A 20,968-nucleotide genomic window follows, 5' to 3' on the forward strand; every position below is an offset into this window, starting at 1 on the left:
GTATAGCAAATCAGTCACCGAACTAATTGATAAAGGCTTTCGTTGTATTGTTTTCTATATTTGTGCATTGATTTCTCGTCTTACTAGCAGTGTATATTAAAACCATAATATTGGAAGAATCTCACCGATTGATACCTCGTTAGTTTGTTCCTACTGTAAATATTCGACATGACGAAATATATTCTATTCAATCGAATGATCACAATTTGTGAGAAATTGAATTCGTGGAGCACTTCAAGAACAACTTGTCGGCTGCTGAATTGTAAGGAGTAATTAACTGATACCCGTTTGCATGTGTGAGTCACATACTGAGTACAGCTTGCATACCACTTATCTACTACCCCTTCATATCATAACCAAATGACGAGTTTAGTTTTTCTTTACTCATATTATGTTTTATTATTATTATTATTAGTAGTAGTAGTAGTAGCAGTAGTAATAGTAGTAGTGTTAGTACTAGTAGTAGCATTGCTCAGTTAGTAGTAATGGTAATTATAGTTGTAGTAGTCCTAGAGCTAGTTTGGCTGAATATCTCATCTCCCTCTCTTGAAATATAAATATTTGGTGTATACATTCTTATGTTATGTTGCACTATTGTTTAATTTAATCCAGCGTATGTCCTCTCGTGAGCTAGGCCTAAGAATTGATTCTTTCTTTTGCGGGGGGGGGGGGGATAATTTGCCATATAGCATGTAACATGGTATGATGAATCCTCTTGATGAGGTTAATATACTCTGTCGAATATTATTATATCGCTGAGAATTACATGTCGCGGTACCTCGCCTATTATTGATCACGTGATCATGTAACTTGTTATCTTGTCATGTCTTGGTGAATACAACACTGGCTTAAAGCAGGTAACTGTATCATACATTTTGTGCTTCGTTGACATCGGTAATGTTTAGCTGTATGCTCAGTTTCTCTCGTATTTTTTCTCTGAGATGCGTACAACTTAGGGCATGCTTCTTAATGAACACAAGCTACCTTAACGAAATTCATTTAGTGTGTGATAAACACAAGCTACCTTACTGAAATTCATACAGTGTGTGATGAACACAAGCTACCTTACTGAAATTAATTTCGTGTGTGATGAACACAAGCTACCTTACCGAAATTCATTTCGTGTTTGATGAACACAAGCTACGTTACCGAAATTCATCTCATGTGTGATGAACACAAGCTACCTTACTGAAATTAATTTCGTGTGTGATGAACATAAGCTACCTTACTGAAATTCATATAGTGTGTGATAAACACAAGCTACCTTACTGAAATTAGTTTCGTGTGTGATGAACACAAGCTACCTTACTGAAATTTATTTCGTGTGTGATGAACACAAGCTACCTTACTGAAATTTATTTCGTGTGTGATGAACACAAGCTACCTTACCGAAATTCATTTCGTGTGTGATGAACACAAGCTACCTTACCGAAATTTATTTCGTGTGTGATGAACACAAGCTACCTTACCGAAAATCATTTAGTGTGTGATGAACACAATCTACATTACCGAAATTTATTTCGTGTGTGATGAACACAAGCTACCTTACCGAAATTTATTTCGTGTGTGATGAACACAAGCTACCTTACCGAAAATTATTTCGTGTGTGATGAACACAAGCTACCTTACCGAAATTTATTTCGTGTGTGATGAACACAAGCTACCGTACCGAAAATCATTTCGTGTGTGATGAACACAAGCTACCTTACCGAAATTCATTTCGTGTGTGATGAACACAAGCTACCTTACTGAAATTCATTTGGTGTGATAAACATAGTACTTTTTAGTGTTTCTAGCCAGTACATGATTGTAAATAAAGGTGTAGTTGGGGTATTTTTGTTTACCACAATACCAATGTAATTTAGACTTATATTCTAAATTTAGCAATTAATTCTATTTAATAAACATTTATAGTAAAAAGTGAACAATGAGGACAATGTTATTGTCTATCCTTAACAGCAAGAAAATTATACAAATTAACAGCAATAAAATTATACAAATTAACAGGCAGCAATAAAATTATACAAATTCTGCTAGTATCATTAACGGTTCTCTTTTAGAACAGAATCCAGTGATAGCACTCTCCGACTGTTTGGTATTCTCTCTCTCTCTCTCTCTCTCTGGTGCTTGTGGAAAATAAAAATAAACCTTTCGGTGACAAACCATTTTAGAGGATGTGTCCTGAGCGTTCAAGAACGCGAATAACGTAAAACATTGACTAAATGAACACCTTGAGAAACGTCAAAAAATGTCCACAATGGTCTCTACATTGATATTTTGTCAGACAATATTTTATACATGCCAATGGCTAACGTAGATAAGAAGTAGATAGTATCGACGCATGCCAGCGAGGTCATTCCACATCGATTTTATGTCACAACGTCTTGTGGAGATCAATTTAAATTGTCTCAGTGGACTTGGTTCTGTAATTGATTGGCGCTTATTCTCATTTTCGTATCGACGCATGTTTGATGAGTCAAGATAACTGATTCCAAAAGTATAGTATATGACATCAAATATGGTAGGATCAAATTGTGCAGAGATCAGCTGTTGACATTTGAAGGAATGCGTCTAGACAGTATGTTTAACTACACTGATGTTTATTATCACAGAGGCCGTGATCTTCCAATACAAAATAAACAAGAAACTGGTTATGCACTTATTCTATTTGTCACCTGGATAAGTATGGTCCAGAAGAGACAGACAAATATATATATCGACAAGGGAAAAAAAGGCTTACAAATGTAAACAGAGAAATATAATTTACTGTTAACAAATAAGAATCAAAAGTCTGTGTAGAAAATAGAGATAAATCTTAGAATAAATAAACCGTGTGAAGAACACGGGGGCATCATATTTCAAAATTGGCACAACTTGCACATAAAATCTGTTTAATTCGTATCCATTGATATTTAAGAGTTTGGAAATTCCGACTTTAAGGAAAAGGAAAAACAAAAAGGAAAAAAAAAATGAAGGAAAAGTAGAAATTTGGCCATTAAAGAGGAAGTAAATAACTATGTGGTGTACAACAATAGCTTGCCAAATGCAGGCTAATGTGACCAAAACGTTTTGAACCTGCCTATTTCTGTAATGTTTCATGGACTACGTTTTGGCATGAATAGCACGATCCTACTACAGTAAAGCTGCCAGGCGATAGAAATAATGAATAACTACTAAAAGGTCTATTTTATAACCAAATGTGGTATGTAACATGAATTAGAAATTCAGAGAGATAATTACATTTTACGTATCCTTAATAAAATGATATGCATCACTTGCAGCATTTTAGTATATTGGTGCAAACTCTCATACAAATGGTATTGATAAAAATGACACAAGTCCGTTACTGAGGACTTTACAATAAAAACAGTAGTTGCCTAAGAATCTAGCAATGTTGTTATCGATATTGTGATCTAAATCTTTACTAAAGACAAATTTAAAGTTACATTACTGACATATTTAATAATTGCCACGTAATGGACTGTTATTTTGATCATTTCCACTAGAATTGTCATAATGCAACGACAGTCCACAGTGAACAGTAGGGAAAATGAGTTAATATATGTCAAATATGAGCATAACAATGTTGATTCATTGAGAATGTGTGTACATAATCCTGATTGCTATTTCTATTCACTATTATGTCATATAGTTGGACTTTTGGAAGATTCTATTATATTGGGAACAAAACTTGAGTACGTTATCTTAACATTTGTGCTCTTTACTTTTCATAATAATTATAAAAAATGTACAGCTACTCTACCATACAGAGCAATAGAATTATTACTTTTGGAGATCTGAGCATGTTATGACGTTTATTATTGTAACTTTATAATAAATCATTATCGTTATAAATTAAAGATAATATTAAAGGCAGCTTGTATCCTTCTTGGAACACACGTCTTTGGTTAAAATTAATGATACGTTTGTTGGCTGACATTTTTTGGGCGTTGTCGGTGTTATACCCCTACGCTCGAAAACTGTTAGTAGCTACCTCTATTGTATCTAATTAACTAACCAACTCACTAAATAACTAAACTAAACTAAATAAAATTTAATTTTCTAAGCAGCTAGTAAACCACCTGCCTACTTACATAACTTACTAATTAACTAACTTATTTACTTTACTACTTGCATTAATCTATTTGTTTAGCTTGTAGGTTAGTGATATTATCGTGTGCATTATTTATAAAATATTTATCTCGCATCATTATGCACAAATGTTTATATCTTGTGTTTCAGAGACATATTTCCACAGGGTGATACTGCAGAGTGGGTCCGCTCTTAGTTCTTGGGCCACGTCAGTAAATCCGGTCCTGTGTTCCCGCAAGTTGGCACAGAACATCAACTGTACTGGTTATAGTGATACATCAGAACGCCTTCTTAATTGCTTGAAGAGTAAACCATTGGAAGAACTTGTACAACATGTCCCTTTGGCTCCGAAGTACTACTCGTGCTTCGGCCCCCTGTTGAATAGACAAGGATTTAATTCATGGTCTTTGCGAGCATTAATGAGAGATAAAAAGACGCGATTTGCAAAAACGCCGATTATTTTTGGAATCACTAAAGATGAGTCCTATTCCTTTTTCACGGAACGAGAAATACGTGACGGCATAGATAAAGAGAGAAGAACTCAAATTCTCAGAACATTCGTACACAATATGTATCAATACCACAAACAGGAAATATTTGATATCCTAGATCACGAATATTCCACGTGGGACAGAGCCGCGGACGATGCAACAAGGAGAAATAACTTAATTGACCTGCTTACCGATGGACTTTACCTGGCCCCCTTGATAGAAATGGCACAGGAACATTCTAAACATAATGATACCTATCTGTATGTTTTCTCATATTCAACTGCTTCAGAAAATTATCCTAAATGGGTTAAAGGGGCCCACGGAGATGAGTTGCCTTACATTTTCGGTGCACCCTTGGTTGATGGAACATCTCCGTTTCCACTGCAATATAATACTGCGGAAAAGAGTTTGAGTGAAAATATGATGCGGCTGTGGACGAACTTTGCGAAAACAGGGTACGTTGTGGTAAGTCTTGCTTGTATATAGTAACATCATTAGACGCACGTTTCTGCAAAACATCTTATATTTCGGCATTATATTCGTAACATTGGACAGATAACAAATTAAAAACGCATCTTTTAAATCTGTTTAAATCTATCTTTGTTCCGAGCTGATTATCATCACCAATGTTTGATCTCAACAAATGTCATGTGATAATTGACATGTCCAAAATATATTGAAAGAATAAAAATCATGGCTATCTGGATAGAACAGAGAATAATATATGCAAAGAATTTGTGAATAAAATGATAAAAGGACTAAATATTTGCAAATTATAATAAACTTGATATGAAGAAAGCATTTCGGGTTGAACTGGAAAGAAGGGGATCACATGACAGGATAAAGATTTCCAATTAATTTAGCATTAGTACTTGCAAATAAAAATAACACAAAATGGCTAGTCATTCTCAAGGATAACCTCGTACCACCGAATTTCTGTCTCCAAATTCTACGCCGTATTTGGCATATATTTAAATTAAAGCCCTTTTAAAAATGGAACGATAAATAGGACTGTTATTTTAAAAATCTACATCGCCACCTCTGAGAATTGATATGTATAGGAATTGGAATATTTCCTTCTAAACAATGCTTCATTACCGATAGACTTTTGACAGTTTCTCCTATTTTATTTGTCTCTCTGAATACAGGTATCTGCAAACTAAAAATACAAGCTCTTCCGTGCATTGCAAACGATACGAAATCTTGTATATTTACATATAAATATCGAATACGATACGAAATGTGGTATATTTACATATAAATATCGAATACGATACGAAATGTGGTATATTTGCATATAAATATCGAATACGATACAAAATGTGGTATATTTACATATAAATATCGAATACGATACGAAATATGGTACATTTACATATAAATGTCGAATACGATACAAAATATGGTATATTTACATATAAATATCGAATACGATACAAAATATGGTATATTTACATATAAATATCGAATACAATACAAAATATGGTATATTTGCATATAAATATCGAATACGATGCGACGAAACGTTTAAGACTTTAATCCAGGATCATGACCTTTTACAAAATGTTTGCATTTTTAAAAAAAAGCAACTTTTAGACGGGTTTCGTAACGGAACAATTATTCAAAACTGAATCATCCCAGGTATGACTTAAACGATTTTAAGGACATAACTTTAGTGTTTTTTTCATACAGAAGTAAAGCAAATTAAATCATTTTCTGTTCTAAATCGAATCAAAATTTAAACTAGTCCCTCATTTCAACTTTTTTCCGCGAGTAAATGTTGCAATTTCGTGTACTGTGCCTTATGAAAAAGCATGGCGTACCTGGTGTAAATTCCTGTGGTGTACCTGGTGCAACTTGCCATGACGTGCCTGACGTAACTAATTTGTATTTTTGTATACGTGATGTAAATTCCTATAATGTGCAGATTTAACTTCACATAGTGCGCATGGTGTAACTTCCGATATTTACCATGACGTAACTTTCCATAGTATGCATGAGGTAACTTTCCATAGTGTGCCATGATGTAACCTAAAATTGTGTACCATGATATAACTTCCCATATGACAAAAAAGGAACTGCATTGCATGTTCCTCAAGAGACAGGTATTGATAACACTTATTTTTAACTTAAGCAACAAACATGATTCCGATTGCATCATGTTCTAATAGTGAGTCATTAGAAAATTGAAACCGAAATATATCCTTGATTTTATTTCTATATATATAATCCTTTACCAGCAAGAGGAAAAAGTCTCAGTAATTGGGAAAATGTCAAAGAGATAATTTGTACTGTAATTTATTTGTCAAATGTTATTGATTCATACAGTGGTTCATGGTGCAATCTACCAAAGTTTCCCAAACTATTTCCTCCTGATAAATAAACACACACACATATATACATATATATATATGCACACACACACATGTATGTATATGTATGTATATATATATATATATATATATATATATATATATATATATATATATATATATATAGAGAGAGAGAGAGAGAGAGAGAGAGAGAGAGAGAGAGAGAGAGAGAGAGATTACATTCCTGGATATAATATTTCCTCTGTTGCAATATTCAAGTTTAATTTCCCTTGCAGAGTTCATAATTAATATATATAAAACTGCTTTGATATAACGTTCCTTCGTTACACTGTTTAATTGTCTATAGCAGTTGATTTGTGGTATGCATCGGATAAATTTGCTCAGTTAGAACCTTATTTTCACAGCAGAAGCCAAGTAAACAATGGCGTTTCTTTTATTTTTTTTTTTTTATATTTTTTTTTGTAAATGGCAAAGAAGGAACAAAGGCGCCAGGTCACAAAACCGTGATAATCACACAACATTCATAATATCTAAACAATTAATGGGTAACTAACACGCCAGGTAAGAAAAGCGCGATAAACATACTAAATTCATGAACCGCAAATTAGAACGACAGGCTCCTCTTCAATGCAATTGAAACATGATAAGAAATGGCTTTTTAATAATTTTTTGACCAAATAATTTAGTATCTTTTTTTCATTCTATACATGCATGTTGAATAATTGAGTACATTATAATGTTATCTCTGTCATGGCGGGCATTGATAGCAACGTTATGGGTGAAGTGTGTTTATTGTCTGCAGTCAGCGTGCTTTATGGTGAATTGCATGATATTTGCACAGGACGTATTTCACATTTACGGCAGGATTTAGTGGGCAAACAGAGGATAACGATGATGATGATGATGTATGGTAGCTAGGATTAAAACAATTCGGACTATGCTAATTCCGATAGTGACATTGTCATATCTGCGATAACAAATATCGAAGCTTTTGTTCGTGAAATTAATGATCGCTGGGAATTAACCAATTTTCCGGATATTAGACTGTACCTTGTAGCTCAGAGTGACACACCTGGTATTCGTTATGTGCAGCATGTGCATTTCACCGAAAAATGTATCAAAAACTCTCTGTGTGTGTGTGTGTGTGTGTGAACCCCCTCCATCATTAACGCATGACATCAAATTATCAGATATAAAATGAAACGACGTCAAAAGTCATTTTCTCGAAATTGCGAGTACCAACGTGACGCTTTTGCATATATCAACAACACAAACGGGTGCATTACTCAAATATGTTTCTTCATTGTATGTCACAGAAGTTTGCTAACACAATCTAATGTCTGCCATCAAAGTTCTAATGATACTTTTTGTATAGCATTCAAACTTAATGTTTTAGTAAACATTTTACACATTAATTAAATCAAGTATACTATCGTAATTTCTTTTATCTCGTCGCACTTTAAGAGCAGGGTGAAGAAAATCACGTTTTCAAATTTGAATGTGCAATTCAAAAAAAAAAAAAAGAGAAAAGAAAGAAAGGAAAATAATAAAGTTTATTATATGGTTTTCATAATATTAATTATACATTATTCGAGAGACCGGTATGTATTGAACGTCTTTATAAAACATTTGGGGTTATCTTAGATTATAAGACACAATGACAAACAATCGAATCACACTCTTCGTTTTTAGATGGTTGGTTACTTGTATCTTTGTTAACTATATAGTAAAGTGCAAAGAAACCTTTGCAATAACTTTACCTTTAATTATGATATGCTTGACAACGTAAATCAGACAATAATGACTGTTTAAAAACTGTATTGGAGGGAGAGATGGGAGAGAAAGAGAGATTCTGCTTTGAAAATAAAGTTACCTTACACAAGTAACAGTGGTGCCGACAGATTTAACATTGACCAGCACACTCGTCCTTTTGTTGATTCTCAAGCTCAAAGCATTACAAATACCCAAATCACCACTCCTTTCCTAACCCAATGCCATTTCTGCGAGGTATGAAAATACGCAAGACTTATTTACAATACCATGTAAGTGAAACTCTGTATTCATCTTTTAAATATGGAACCAAACACTGTTTTTATTAAAGATTATATGTACTCCTTCCGTCATATATACCCAGGAAAACATTTTCTGCACATATGAGATCAGAATGTGAGCAAAAGCCGTCATTATTATACGTTTGCGATTTGTTACAGTCCATAAGTTTTATCAGTCCCATCAGATACATCACTTTTTTAACTACTCATAGTGCCGATACCTTTGCGGTCTATTACGAATAAACAGCATGTACTCGCATGTAAGTGGGAAAAATTTGCAAACAACACATAACCTGATCTGCCATCGCAAAATGCAAACAGAGTCTGTATTGTTGTCCTAATTGTTTAAGATAAAGTTCAATGAACCAGATCTGCCGATGCAATATGCGACGGCAGATATTGGTATGTACAGTTTGTAGTTAGAACATTCATATATATCTAGCATATAAGGCAGTAGACGATACGTGCGTCACAAAATATGGTTACTGATGCAAGTCACAAAAGTTATTAAAGAGAAAATTAGCCAAGTATCAGCCACTCATCCATGAGTGCCAGGGGAATGAATGAAAGGTCTCTAATCTACTGATGGAAGTATGATGCCGTGGCTTTTCATCATAGACCCTCTGGCGTGCAATGGGAGTCATATGATTACAAGAGCTAGCCGCATAACGTTAGTTACCAATCAACTGATCAACTCAGTCCCACCGATGATGGAACCGATTGCAGTGCAACACTATGTTCATATATTACGAGGTGGAAGACATTGTTAATATAAATACAATTGTGGACTTGAATATGAAAGATCAAATTTTGGTTTTTAGGCTATATTGGGAGAGCTTTGTATAAGCTTCCTAAAACCATACAACGTCGTGGCCAAAAAGTGTGTCCGCTGTTTGGATGTCCATTACAGAGATGTTTCATTAGCTCGCCTTCATTGGGACTAACACATGTCGATCTGTCTCTACAGAATGAGACCATGACACAGAATACTAGAAAAGAATTTGTGACACCAGAATATCTGGCCAGTCACTGCAGAAAGTAACCTGAATTGGTGGTCTGCCTCTGCAGAATGTAATCGAGTTAAAGAGTTTGGTATGTATGTATGTATGTATGTATGTATGTGTGTGTGTGTGTGTGTGTAAGTATGTCTGTCTGTCTGTATGTATGTATGTATGTATGTATGTCTGTATGTATGTACGTACGCCCGCACACACGCACGTACGTATGTACGTATGAATGTATCGATGTATATGTACTGTGCAGATAGGCAAGGAGGCAGGCATCCATACATGCATCCATCCATCCATCCACATACATGCATGCATGCTTGCATGCATCCATCCATCCACACATCCACCCATCCATCCATCCATCCATCCATCCATCCATCCATACGTAAGTACATACATACATAGCATACCGGTCGATTACCTTGCACAACCAAACGTATATACCGGACACTTGTACATCTAAACGTTTGCCGTGTCTTGACGTTCTTCATGAAGGGCAATATTGTTAAAAATTACTTTTATCCCCCTCTTTACTTTACAGCGATCCCAACATGCTACAAGAAGAAGTCAGTGATAAAGCCAGAGGAAAGAACCGTTACCAGGGTGTTAAATGGTCGAAATATGACATTCAGACCGAATCAAGTCTCATGTTCGGTGAGGATATAGGTATTTTCTCCATGTTTGCAGATCTTATTTACTTTGCCAATACTTGCTTTATCCCATTCTTGAAAATATTTTTGAAGATGATGATATATTGCTAAAGCACCATGTTGGACATTCATGCAAAGATTTGGTATGTGAGACACACACACACACACACACTATATATATATATATATATATATATATATATATATATATATATATATATATATATATATATATATCGTGCTTTTATCGGTTATACCAAAAAAATGTTCAGGAACCAAAACTGTCTGAACGTTTCTTTATGTTAGCGTTATGTTTTACATTAAATTTACCTTACCTTATATTTGGACGTTGAATTTGTGTTACAATTAGTATACAAACCTAGATGGCTGTGTTGCTGTGTAGAAGTCAATGTGTTTAACAAGATATATTGGCTTTGATAATCTTAACAAACTGTTCTACAGAAAGATGGCATGTTTCTTACATTAACATCTATATGTATTGCATTATTTTATGTATCAGTGTGATAATGGGTTTAGAGATTGGTTCCATACATAGGCCACTAGTTTCAGATATAGATCACGGGATTCTACCCACATCGTTGAGGTTCCTACTACATGTCACACGTTTATGTATGTGCTTCCGTGAATTGTAATCTGTGACCCGCTATTTTGTACACTTCTCATGCTAGACACAATTTTGTATGATTAGCATCAGCGATCGCTTGGTGTAGTTTTCAGTCAGACTATATTAGTGATTGTTGCTGTGCTACAAAACTTTCTGTACCACTACAGAAATAGGATTATTGTACGCCACTGTATAGTGTGGACATTTCCTATAGCAGACAATATTGTCTGTTGTGGACACTATTTTATGCTTGCAGATAATATTTTATATCAGCTGTGTCAGAAAATAGTTTTGTATGAAGGCATGGCCAAACATTCACGGGTAGATGTGTATAGCATTTTAAAGAATGTATGAGTCTTTTGTATTCTTGGAATATTTTGCCAGATAAGTGGTGTGTGTGTCTGTGTGTGTGTGTGATGTCACAGAAAAGATCAAACCAATGTTTCTTTAGGATGCAAAATATAGATTTGTCAACGAGGCCCTAATGACTTTACGGCCGCTTATCCTTAAGAAATTGACAAATTAATTAACTTGGATGAGGGACGATGTAAATTTGGCCAATACTATCTGGGAAACCCCTGACAAGTCATTATTTTATGTAGTGCAAGAAAAATGATAAGGCAATAACGTTGGGTAAATATAATAAAACGGATGAATGATAAATTGATGATGATGACGGCGACATTGAAGTATCGATCAAAACAAAGCATCAGTGCTGAAGATTGCTAAAAATAAATCAATCAGAGTGGTACGTTTAGCATTAAGATAACGATGATATCTACATTCATCGATCTGATGAAATGTTACTAAATGTGCTACAACGACTCAGAAGCAAAGTAATGCAAGCACTGTAACAATATCAGAAGATATTGCTTAAAATAATAACGTAAGCGTTATCGAGGAAATTTACAAAAGTTCTATGGCATTGACACTATACAAAAGTACAAAATCGGGTTGTATTCGATTTGGTCAGTGATGGGTCATCTGAGTCCATTTGGACTGACGCAATGTTAGAATATACTTTATTCAGCTTTTCAAAAGTAGGTTATAATGTTAAAAAGAATGAGCCTGTTTATTTTCAAAAGCCAGATTTACAATTTGGAATCGCTGTAAAGCCAACATTTAAATGAAATTCGAAGGTATCGCTTGGATATTGACCTCCATAACCATATACGACACTATGCAGAAGAGAAGATCCAACATCGACGACTGGAATATAAACGGCAGCGAGTGAGAAATTTTGTTTTAATTTTAACGCTAAAATTTCCATATATTAAGAGTTTCATGGCAACGGGACGTAGTGACTAAAGGTGTATGCTTCTGAACATATGAACTATGTCGAATACTGTAAATCACCTTTGCTAGGGTGGTTACGTGTTGGTCTACGTACTCGAGACCATGTCTCAAAAGTAATTTTGGAGTCAACTCACATAATCAGCTTTCCATGATACGTTGATCGTTTCCGCTAATATCATTGTTCTCGTCGACGAGGATTTGCGGAATCTATGATAGGAGAAACACCCGACGCTGTTGAGGAAACATACACAGATGAAGCATTTTCACGACACTGCTGTGCGAGTGTATAAGATGGACCCTTCACATTACCTTTCAATACCTCGATTGGGTTGGGTTGCACGTTTGTTAAAAGCCAAAATCGAAGTGTAATTATTCACTGATATCGATATGCATCTGTTTATCCTGCAATTACGTCGTGGTGGAATTACACAAAGAAGTCACTGAAACCCGTGCACAAACAACACAAACATTGATGCAGTTTGGAAACGTCATGTAAACCAATCAAATAATACTTCGGACATCCACCCAAACTCTACGCGATTGTGCTTGGACTACACGCATCCGATTAAACGGACGGGTTATTTTTGAAAATATTTCTCAAGCATGATATGTACTTGTCTATTCACACACATTACAAATATCATTAGGTCAAAGAAACATCGCATGGGTGTATACCGATGCACCAAAGGGTGTCTGTCACCGCATTACACCAAGCCATGTATATTTCCTAATGGAATTAAAACTTAGGTCTTCGGACATAATGGTATTGGCAATAATCTTGTGATTGGTGTCATACATTAACGTGTAAACGCATTAAAATATACCTTGGTGGTAGTTCCGTATTTGCTGGAAAGACTTGCAGTTCCTCTCGCACAAAAGCCATGCTTGTTTGTACGTCTATTCATAGGAGCTTAATGACAACGTCTTGGATGTTTAGGAAAACCAATTTTATCTGGAAATTCTGGGTCAATAGAGCGGCATTGTGCGCCTTCTAACTCTCCTGGTACATGAAAATATTGAACACAAGTGTTTCTTAGTGATTCTAACGTTGTTGTTTGTTAAATGAATGTATACGTAACGGCGCGAATATCGTAGCGAATCGCGTCAGCAGGTTTTAATCGCGCATATGATTTCATTATTTAGTGCATGTATGACTAATGTCGTATTTCCCATTAGTCACGTGGCTCTGAAATTCGAGATCGCTCTCTGTTTTGAGTCCCTGATCGCATCGATAGCTCCTGCGCGTACTAATGCCCGAATAACCGTTTCGCAAGTGTACCATTAAATCGTTTCACAATAGCTTTTTCACAGTGTATATTAACATGGCTAATACGAACCCGTACTTTATGTCTTGCCAACAAAATCGTATTATATCCTAGAAAATCTTTACTGAATCGACTTGTAATGATCATGGCCGTGTTAAGGGTCCGCGTGTATAAATACCTATATGCCAATCAGAGACATTTGCGGAATCTTTAGAAGTTAAAGGCACGGCTTCTTTATATCTGCTGGCAACATCTACAATATTTAACGCGAACGTGAAGGTGCGTCCCTTGACAGGAAGGACCGTGTGGAAGTAATAAACGATGAGCCTGATAAACCTCATCAGGTGTTTGGACATCAAAACAAACTCGGGGAATCTTTTTTGGCGCAGACATGTCAAATTCTCACAAGGCTTGTTTGGCCGACCCTGCCTGATCAGCCCGATGGACGACATTCGACGCGCTTGTTAAGTTTACAACAGAAGCTTCACGTTTTCCATAACCACGCGTACTGTAGTATATTGTGGATACAACACACTCAGAAATCATTATATCAATATATTGTACCTCTAATGAGTGGACTTTGCCAACCAATGAAAATGCTGGCCATCATTCATCCTTTTATAACCCATCTAGCGATTCGTTTTCGGACACCTGGTCCCATAATCGCTTTAAGAAAGCACTTTGATGTACACGAATATCGATTAATACTTTATAAACATGGGCATATCATTAGCATGCAGCATTAGTACGATTTATTTTGTTTCGCCGAGGTTTGGTTGATCGTTACAATCAAGTCGTATCTCAAGTTGTGTACCAGACCCAATTAATTATATCCGGAAAGTGCCTTTCATCAGGGTATTTTGCTCCACAATGGTCCTAGTTGTTTCGTTAATGCAGCAGCGACATTACTACCGGCTACCTTTTAAAGATCATGTGCGTTTACGAGACTAGGACGTTCCTACGAACGATAAAATTATTGTTCCACATTAAACGTAAATTCCAGTGATCGCATTTCGATCATTGTGTATTTGAAACCGCGTTGAGTATGCAGTACGAGTTTCCACTCGATTCTACTTCATACATAGTATGAACACATTGCCGTGTTGCATACAACACTTTAATTGACATTTAACATGGCATCACTGAGAAGAAAATTTCCTAATGATTTCACCATCATTGATGCTTCTACATAAGCAAAGCCTAAACCACTCAAGCATATATCCGATGGAACTGGAATTTCCATGTTTCCGACCCAACTTGGTACAATGATCATTATACCAACTGGATCAGGAAGAAATCAGGTTGTTCTTGAATATAATTTTAAGATGCTTAAGGTGGGATTGGTTGTAATTAAATGATCCGTCCGACGATGATCAACAGTGTTATGTTGTGCTTATGAATTTTAAAGAAGCGCTGCAATCATCATTGAGGGGGAAATAGTGATTTCTTTTTTACAATCTATGAAGCTCCTGCCATAGACGATCTTCAGTCAAGTGAGAATTTCGTGTCGTATACGATGATGCGATGCTTAAACATCAAATCAGGCTATCGAAAATATCTTGCCGAGGTGGACACAAATTCACCGATATGATCTATTTGATTCAACAATACCCACTCTGATTTGTTTTACGCGCTGCACCAATAGTTAAGCCAGTTGCAATTTGATTCGGTGATTCATCAAAAACATTACTGCGGATCGTTTGAGAAATATGCCATTCCAGGGAGTTAAATCTATTTGAGATCTACTACGACGAAAATAGTGACTAGAGCATCACCCGAACCGTTTGTACTTCATTTGGTAGCAACAATGGAAGACCAGGGTAGAGAAAACATCAATGAAGATGCGATTGTTTCGCAAGAGGTATTAGACGAAACCAATAATATACGACTAGGGATATGGGTGCTCCTTTAATGACAGATATCAGCACCAAAGATTTTTCAGTTTTTTTCTTGTTCTGCTATGAACCTATAGCGATTTCGGCTATGGATCTCAGGCCCAAAAAAAATTGCAGAATTATTTTCCTCCATGTGATGCCTTTTTTGATCATGAGGTGCAACTGATACAGGCTAACAATAACTCTTATCCAGCCGAACCTCACTTGAATTTGTTAACAATGTGCATCATGACGTTATTCGACAGAGCACGTTATCACACCGATGGAAAGAGATCGAATTAATTCTTAGCAGTGTATACATTGTTACAACAACTCGCAATTGGTTCATATACACCTCTAGTTTGATGTTGTTTTTGTTGCTGCAAAATAATAGGAAACCTCACTGACTGTGAAACCCATTTTGAGACCTTTGCTTTAAATAATTGCCACATAATTTGTGTATTTGAATTGGTACTTATCATATTGATCCTGTGATATTTTAGCCATTAATCTAATTATGCTGGGGATATTGCCACTTTAATGCCATCCTTTATTATTTGTAATCGTTACGATACTAATTGTTCAATATTTCCTTCCAGGCAAAGGACCAAGTATTCGTAATCACTATCGGGCACGAGAAATGGGACTTTGGCTTCATCTTCTTCCCAAGATCAACACAGAAGACAAGGAGCGAAAGATGGTTGGAGATAACCAAGACCTTCTATCGAATATGTCAAAGTTTGAATTCAGTCATCTGTTGATGACGGATTTTGTGGAAGATTTTCCCTCTTCTTCACTCATTCCTCCGGTCACACCACCTTTGAATGATAAACCAGACGTAACAACAAATGATGAAACTGCAACTCAAGATCTAAAACTATATAAATCTTCTATCAGTCTTCACAAAATGCAGAATACTACTACAACAAACCCAGTCCAGGCTAAAGATTTGACATTAGCGCAGGGTTTGCGATCGACTTTAACATCTTCCACGCCCCTTAGTATAACGGTTTCTGTTGGGTGTTCAGTGTTATTCCTTAACCTACTGATATTTGCGGCAGTGTGCTACCAGCGGCAACGCATTCGCAGAGGAAGAGGTGGAGATGGTTCAGATGGATCTGTTGTGAATAGGGAAGCCAGTATAATAAAGGAGAGGGATCGAACCAAGACTCAAGAATCACAGGAACTGGCTTTACTTGTACAGGCAGCTGAGCCTTTTAAATCCAATACCAAATTCACGAATGCGTCTACTAATCCATTCATTGATAATCCCCCTTTATGTAAAACTATAAATAAAGAAACACTATCTAAGACGGCTGGCTGTTCATACACTTCATTGGCCATGCCTTCGTCATCACTGAATCAAACCAATTACCCATTGAACCATGTCCCCTACATAGAAGGTGAATCAGATTCAAACCGACTTTTAGTTTCAATGACAGCAGCAGCGGATAATTCTGATCGGTCGTCTGGAAAAAAAAGACCGTCTAAATCTGAGCACGAAAAGTGTATGTCGAGATCTCCTCAATCAACATCGAATAATTCAAACACAACAGTGTAGTTCACATTTAAAACGTTGGTTGAATCGTATATTATGAAGTTAGGTAAAACAGAAGTTTTCTCGCTTGCGTAGATGAAACGTTGTGCACTAAGCGTTCGAACTGCGTACATGGTTTTAAAAATGTAAATGGATGAATGCAAGAACATTAACAGCTTGTGTCAGTAAATAAGTGACGTTAGTATCATTGTTATATTTAATACAGTTTCTTTTAAAAACATATCTATATACATGTGATTGAGGCGCATGATCAGCATTATTGATTAGGTTCTGTAAACGATCTGCTTTTGTTGGTACAAAGTTGAAAGGAAAATTGACAATTACGCATTTATACTAACAATGCTCTTTATAACCAGCTTTACTCAGCGTTTGAGAGCCGTCACAAATCTTTATATTAAGTAAAGAACTTGCAAGTTTCTACATCATTCATTTTTAACTGCATAATTCCTTGTTTTGGTAGAGCTACACATTTCTTTCACAAAGTTTTCTTTAAAAGTATTATTTATGTTCTATATTAAATCTTGGTTCTCATCACATCGTTAAATATAAGAGTCAACAGAACACAGTAACCATCTTTGGAGTGCTTTTAAATAACGGAAAACCTAGTGCTGAAAACATTTTAACCTTTACATATGCGCTGCGTTCAAACCATTACATTGTCCATTTTTCTGTCAGGACTTTCGCTTTTGGTTCCAGCAAAATAAATGTATTTCTAGATCATAAACCTTGACAAAACTTTGTAGATGGCTTGTGCTTGGAATAATGAAGAAATATGTTGATTTGGATGCCAAACGGTCGAATGTGAAGGTCGCTGAGATTCGTCGAAGAGGAAAGATTTGAATACATTATTATTAGTCTTGATTACTTACCTTCACCAATTTTAGGTGTCTTATAATTGGAACAAAATACATTTATTGCTCTGGAGCAAAAATGTTAGTTTGGCCTACCGGTCTTGCTGTCAAGAATCAGCCCTGTACTTCTAGTACCTAAATTCAGCCCTATTAAGCAGGGGTTGAGCATATAATTTACCGGGTTGAGCATATAATTTACCGGGTTGAGCATATAATATACTGGGTTGAGCATATAATTTACCGGGTTGAGCATATAATATACCGGGTTGAGCATATAATTTACCGGGTTGAGCATATAATGTACAGTCTCACTGTTCTTTTGTTTCATGATCAGAAGTGTAAAACCAACATGATGTCATATGTCCCTACATGCAACAGAATGTGTGTATTTAATCAAAAATGTATTTTAAATGACATATCACTTTGCTTTGTTTGTCATCTTCAATAATATAAAGAACGTATTTACTCTTTGCATGCAGCTTTCGACAATAATGTCTGTCTGTCTGTCGAACCAAGGAAACCTATTTTCTCATTCAATCAGGTTTATACTTGCAGTACAAGACTACACATAAGAGTTATTGAAAATACATACATACTTGAAACAGTTTCATTAAAAGGGAAAGGAAAAAAAGCATTTCGATGATTCTGTTATCTTTTATATTGCAGCTTTTTTCCTTCTTGCATTCACTGTTGTACCTTTCCGATATGGCAAACGTGAGACCGAGAAAAGTCTTCTGTCATTCGTCTTACTTTCAATTTGAGGACAGATCTGCCTCCACGACCTCTAAAGCAAATATACACGTATCCAGGACACGAACGAGACTGAAGTGTCCACTTTGACATATTGTATTATTGACATGTGATCATTTTGACTATACCATATTGTATTATTATGGGCACGTGCTCATGACACTAGACCGAGATTGATATTTCATCTTTTGACGAGATGGGTAATGATAAAATTGTTTTTAACCTCACTTATAAGGCATAAATACATCATATCTCAAATGATAGAAACTGAATGGTTATGAATTAATTCCATTCAAAGTTATATTAGCTTTAACTGTGGTGTATATTAAACAGTAACATACAAGCCCAATATTCATTGTTTCTTTGAAATAAAAGCTCTCCTTATTGATTCTAGGTCTCGTACGAAATTACTATTTCGTCCTTTAATCATTCAAAGTGTTATTATCTCACTACTCACTAATGCCCTTTGTACTGCATATCGTTCGTGGACCTTACAAGGCATCATTTAATGTCGTCCTGTATTATGAAGTTCCATATTACGTGTTTCCACATCAAGTGTTTTTTTACCAAAGACTGCTATCGATTAGATGTTATTTTTGATAATTATGTAGATATAGGTCAAAGATGTGTTCCAATGATGTAGAATATCAAAGTGTAAATTCAGCGGCAAACACTTTACGAGTGCTTCAGGTAACATCAACGTTTGACAAAATTGGTATTTAGAAGCATATCATAAATTAAGTCAGTAAAATATATGGTGTGCAGACTGTGATTCAAATATAAATTCTCTTTTGTCAAATGTTGAACTTCATGGTAGAGCCATATGTACGTAACCAGACACCAGTATAGAAAAGCCAACAACAAACAAAAAAACAAATGTCTGAATATTAATGAATTCAAACCTAGTTATTAGTGTTCGAAACCTAAATATCTTGGACATCACAGTTAAAAAAGGTGTCCACAACAGTTTATAGACCTTAAACGTAATCAGTTAAAACAACAAACACTGGGTGCTCAAATTATTTGGATATTGACGTGAAATATACCTTGATATTGGAAGATGTTTGAAATGGTAACTCTATCAAATAGATTTTGTACACATGGAAACCTTGCTAAGGTGCAAACTATAACAGCTTTATCATTGGTGGCTAATATAGATTACATACATTTTCGTACGTAAATTGCCACGAATTAGCTCCAGGACGGACATTATTGAAAGGCGGCTAGTCAATTCACATGTGAAGGTGTGATATATATTCACAGGTGCATCTTTTTTTAGTGCGAGCTTTAAAATTGTTTGCCTTTTTATTTCTTTGTTTTGACAAATGATGAATCAAGGAAAATTGGTTCACCAGAAATTGTCATAAATCCGCAGCATTCAGTGTACATGTAGCACTCTCTTCGACATACCCCAAATTTTACCGAGTGTGCTTGTCCTATTTTCTTCTGTTGATAAGCCAGCTATTTGATATTCCATAACATCTAAACAAAATGACCTAATAGTCCTGAATGTCTAGATTTGCCAGTAGACATGAATGTCATGATATACCAATAATCATGAATGTTTTGATGTAACACAATGATACAATCTAGAATGTCTTTGAATGAGTTCTCAATAATTCTAAAATAATCTGTTAATCAAAATGTCATTGAGGACTTAGTAATTCCATTGAATAATTTAAATAAATACTTCCTTTCAAATTATATTTGAACACAACCGTAAATGAATCCAGAGATTGATCTTAAATCAGGGGTGAATAATCTGCTTACCAAACTTCTATTTATAAATATTTCACTCGACCCGTGACGTAATATAATGTTCTAGAAAAATGATAATTTCTAATGGAAAAGTTCTCTGACATGTCATCAAGGTTAGGTATCGAAATCCGATTCTAACAAACGTTGGGTTTGTCACTTACATGCATGACAAAAATCAGGTATGCAAGATCTCCATAGACAGCTATCAAAATGTGAATTTAAGAAATATTACAAGATCTTTTCATATTGTCTACACGTATTATGATTCGACAAAATGCCTACCTACAACTTAAGCCACTTTCATATATATATATATATATATATATATATATATATATATATATATATATATATATATATATAT

The 20,968-nt window shown here is 35.3% G+C and overlaps 1 protein-coding gene across 2 annotated transcripts in view; it reads left to right on the top strand.

Annotated features, from left to right (window-relative positions):
• The window catches only part of LOC149799928 (neuroligin-4, X-linked-like), a 66,648-nt gene extending 47,477 nt beyond the window's left edge, over positions 1-19,171 (top strand). Inside the window, exons 4-6 of one of the 2 annotated variants that reach the window (XM_089959384.1) lie at positions 4,243-5,038; positions 10,519-10,643; positions 16,287-19,171. In XM_089959384.1, coding sequence (XP_089815510.1) covers positions 4,243-5,038; positions 10,519-10,643; positions 16,287-17,248 — 1,883 coding nt within the window. In that variant the 3' untranslated portion in view covers positions 17,249-19,171. The remainder of the gene's footprint in view (positions 1-4,242; positions 5,039-10,518; positions 10,644-16,286) is intronic. The other variant, XM_089959385.1, reaches the window with a different exon arrangement.
• Positions 19,172-20,968: the final 1,797 nt, after the last annotated feature.

This window comes from Sinohyriopsis cumingii, chromosome 5 (genome assembly GCF_028554795.1).
Source record: "Sinohyriopsis cumingii isolate HCF-2022 chromosome 5, ASM2855479v2, whole genome shotgun sequence".
NCBI classification, from domain to species: Eukaryota; Metazoa; Mollusca; class Bivalvia; order Unionida; family Unionidae; genus Sinohyriopsis; species Sinohyriopsis cumingii.